The sequence below is a fragment of the Hydra viridissima genome, unplaced genomic scaffold (genome assembly GCF_058129835.1).
Source record: "Hydra viridissima isolate aposymbiotic clone 2 unplaced genomic scaffold, HvirCarnegie_v1 scaffold_14, whole genome shotgun sequence".
NCBI classification, from domain to species: domain Eukaryota; kingdom Metazoa; phylum Cnidaria; class Hydrozoa; order Anthoathecata; family Hydridae; genus Hydra; species Hydra viridissima.
Genome location: NW_028324313.1, coordinates 80,085 through 84,278, shown reverse-complemented (window position 1 = coordinate 84,278; position 4,194 = coordinate 80,085). Strand labels below are relative to the sequence as shown.

Genomic DNA, 4,194 nt, shown 5'->3' with positions numbered 1-4,194 from the left:
ATCAATTAGTCGATTTCTTGATATGACTTTTGTCCACCTAGCTTGTATGAAGCGATACACTGTGCGCTGCTGAGTTGAAAATTTTAAAGTTATCTATTATATTCTTTGTTTAAAATAAGTTTGGAAGTTATCTGTTATAATTCTGTTTTTTCGGTTTATTCTGTTATTATGTTATCGATTCGAACTGATGCAAATGTCATAATAATGATTACATTGTTTTTAGTTGATAATTGTTTGGGTAAAAATGTTTGCAGTTGTTACATTTTATGAAACCAATGAATTATCTGTTGTTCCTATTAACTGGCTGCAATATAATGACAAAAAATGCATTTGTTTTTGGCCATTGTATACTACTGACCTTAAAACAAATAAAGCTGTACAATCTGCAGAACCTCCTAAACGTAGTTGGAAACGGTTTTTTGTTAGAGTGCTGCAATCTTACAGTAAGCTTATTTTACATGCATTTAATGGTTCTGAATGTCCTAATTAATTCGAAAAAAACTTCATTTTAGTTATTATTATCTTAAAGGCATATATGTTGCTAGTTTGAAGTTGGACATTGCAGAGAACTGCTCAGAACTTACAACAGAATCAGAGTTTGACACAAAAAAAAGAAAAGTCAAAAGGTAATTTTTTTATTCTTACTTCAAATTGTTTTATTATGTCAGTTAATTGTTAAAGTGATGTTTAAAAGCATGCTATGTAACAATATGCAGCATATTGTTACATAGCATATCACATAACATACATAGCATATTATATGCTATGTGATGGTGTTCATTCCATCTATTGTTGATATAAAATAAAGTTTTATTTTATCAATAGATGGAAGGAACCCCATAACTTTAGGTATGCTGCATGAGATTTTTAGATTATTATATATAAATTATAGATTATTAGAAAGAGCTGCAATTCCTTTTTTTTTAATTAAAAAATTTGGTAAGATTAAAAAGATTAAAAATCAATTTAGGTCATTACCAATTTCATGGAATGAAGCATATGATTCAGATTCAGATAGTGCAAAATCAGAAAGTGGAAAAAATTTGTCTGTTTCGATTTCAACTTCAAACCTGCAGTGTCCTACTCCTCCTCATCCTCAGTTGCAATCCGGTTTAATTTTTGCATATTTAAAAATAAATTTATGGATCATTTATGATCCATCAAAGTTAAATGACATTAATATTTTTCAAAAAGAAATGTTATGTTATACCATATTTTATTTTTAAAAATAATTGATATTACTATGTTTACAATGAATTGTTTGTGCATAGTAATTCAAAATGGGCTTCGACTAAATATTTCATCTACTAAATCCACTATCTGCTCTCCCTCGTCATCATTTGTAAAAGATTCATCTTTTAGTAAAGAAGGTTAACTTGTATTTTTTTTTAAATATATACAGTGTCTCAAAAAATTATCCGACCAAACATTTTTTAAAATATTTTTCTTAAAAAAAGTGCTGTATTTTCATAAATTTAGACTTTTTTGGTAAACTCAAGATTAATGAAAATAAAAGAACATGTTTTTAAATAGATTTTATTCATTTTAATGTAAAATATGAATCACAAGGTTTTCAGTCTTAAAATAAAGGAACTTAGGTCGTTTTTTTATTGTCAAAAAAAATTCCACCAAACACATTGTTTGTTTCATAACAAGTTATTATATCACAAAACAATTATTTTAATACTTTGTTGGGCCTCCCTTTGCTTGGATTACAGCTTCTAGACGTCTAGGCATTGATTCAACTAAAGATTTTGTTTCTTCTGGTTGAATCTTTTCCCAGGCTTCTTCAATTGCCACTTTGAGGGTATCTTTTTTGGAAAATGACCGATCTCCAATTTTTCGGTCTAAAATTTCCCACAAATGTTCAATGGGATTAAGGTCCGGTGATTGTGCGGGCCATTCCAAGACCTTAACATTATTTTCAGCAAACCACTCCTTGGTTTTAGTGGCACTATGCTTGGGATCGTTATCTTGCTGAAATGTATAATCAGATCCTAGCCGAAGTTTTCGAGCAGATGACTTCAAATTTTGCCTTAATATGTTTCTGTATTGCACCTGATCCATTAAAGTATCAATAAATTGGAGTTTTCCGACACCCTTCCAAGTCATTGAACCCCATACCATCACGTTACCGCCGCCATACTTGACAGTTCCTCTTACCCAGCTTAATTTGTAGGCTTCTCCGGCTTTTCTCCTAATTTTTTGGGCTCCATCAGATGACTTTAAGTTGAATTTCGATTCGTCGCTCCACAGGATCTTTTTCCAGAAACTTAACGGCATGTTTTTGAACTTCTTAGCAAACTCCAATCTTTTTTTCATGTGTTTCTTACTCAAATATGGTTTATTACGCACAAGTCGTCCTTGAAATCCCTGGTCTCGGACACGATTTCTGATTGTCTGATGGGATAATTTGATTCCATAATTCTCTTCAGCTTGCTCAGCCAGTTTTCGAGCAGAAATGAAGTGATTTTTCTTGACTTGTATAATTAAGTTTCTATCAAAACTCTTAGAAGTCTTTTTTTTGCGACCCTGCCCTTCTTTTGTGGCTGTTGTTCCGATCAAATTATACTTCTTCATTATGTCGGATACTGTATTATGAGGAATTCCAGTCTCTTGCTGCACCTGACAATAGGTTTTACCCTGATTGACTAGATCAACAGCTAAATTTCTCTGAGAAACAGTCCAGTGATGTTTACCTCCCACCATTGTACTTAAAAAAACATGAAATCATTTTTTTATACATAATTTTTTTTTTTACTACAAAAAACAGTTTTTTGTTATGCAATTTCATTAATTGTATAAAAATTTGCTAAAATATTTCAACAAATTTCACATAAAATTAATTAAACTTACCTAAATATCGCTTGGTCGGATAATTTTTTTACAAGCCTATTCAATACTAAGTTCCTCTTAGGACAAATAATAAACCAACTGAAGCATGAATCAAAAAATATGAACGCTAAATAACATACTATTCCCAATAGAATTGAAATGACAGACAAAGTAAGTATCGCTATTCATTGTTTTTAGTATAATTTAGAGCGTAAACATTTTTTTTTGGGAAAAACTTGTTTGGTCGGATAATTTTTTGAGACACTGTAAACACGACTAAATTATTAAAACGTATATATAAGTAAATATATACAAGCTTAAATAGTTTTTGTAAATAGACAACCAAACTACACTACCATCATCGATACCAACGCCAATGCTTACTAGGGCACTGCAAGAGGAAAAATGACCTGATTTGGTTAATCGCCATACTGGAGGTGTGTTTCATTTTTTTTTTTTTTTTTCATTAACAAATGGTGACTTTGTTTGTTTTTTCATATGCAACTAAAGGTATAAAGAAAATCTTTTGTTCCTATATACTTCTATTTCTATTAAAGTATTATTTTATTCATATTTAAAAAATCTTTGTTTCATTTTTCTTCACATTTAGTAAATGATGGTAGGCAACTTATATTATTAGAAGAGATCAAACAAAATAACAAAACTATAATTTTGCTTCCACAACAATTATTGGCTCAACAGCAACGTGGCAATATAGAAACAAGTTTTGATGAGTTTGGGCTTCCTGTTTCATCAACGGAACAGTTACTAAAACTAGAAACAGATTGCGTTTACAATGATCTTCAGGGAAAGCTTGTAAGATATTTGTTATGATCGTTTAGTTACTCTATTTAAATTACTTTAAAGACATAGTAAATAATGTCTTTTAAAATTGTTTTTTTTTCCCTAAGACACGATTTTTGGGTCAGTGTGGTGGAACAATTATCAGTGAATCAACTAGAAATGTTATGAAGCGGTTGATGTCAAATAACATAGCAGTGATTTGTAATTGGAAAGGAAAAGGGAGAAAGTATGCTTTTGGCAGTAGCAGGCTTTGTCAAATTATAAATAGTGCGTTTTTTTTGCATTTACGGTCATTATTTAATCTTACTATTTGATTTTTTAATTTAAGATTTGGTGTTTCTTATAAAATGAAAGTAAATCAGTTTATAGTTAACAATTATGCGTGTGTATGCTTAATACATATTTTATTTCATTTAGATGCTGTTCGACGTAATCCTCCAACATGCCGCAGTACGGATGCCGAGGTTGCTTGTGCCATTAAAGCATGGCTTCGATTTGCAAAAGATCGTGATGGAGGAAGGAGGAGAATAAATGTATCATTAGAATGATTCTATC

At 30.6% G+C, this 4,194-nt stretch overlaps 1 protein-coding gene and 1 long non-coding RNA gene across 3 annotated transcripts; both read left to right on the top strand.

The window, feature by feature from the left end:
- The first annotated feature begins 220 nt into the window (after positions 1–220).
- LOC145198457 (uncharacterized) lies at positions 221–1,393 on the top strand. Of its 2 annotated transcripts, XM_090071964.1 has the most exons (4): positions 221–443; positions 530–626; positions 971–1,110; positions 1,272–1,393. In XM_090071964.1, the coding sequence occupies exons 1-4, from the start codon at positions 245–247 to the stop codon at positions 1,373–1,375; spliced, it is 540 nt and encodes a 179-aa protein (XP_089928090.1). In that variant the 5' UTR covers positions 221–244; the 3' UTR covers positions 1,376–1,393. The 2 variants fall into 2 exon arrangements, with proteins under 2 accessions (XP_089928090.1, XP_089928089.1); XM_090071963.1 differs by having other exon boundaries at positions 971–1,383.
- A 1,353-nt stretch (positions 1,394–2,746) lies between these two features.
- LOC149878637 (uncharacterized) lies at positions 2,747–4,194 on the top strand. The gene is made up of 4 exons (XR_016446952.1): positions 2,747–3,272; positions 3,446–3,651; positions 3,747–3,906; positions 4,057–4,194. It is a non-coding gene; the product is annotated as an uncharacterized LOC149878637 (long non-coding RNA).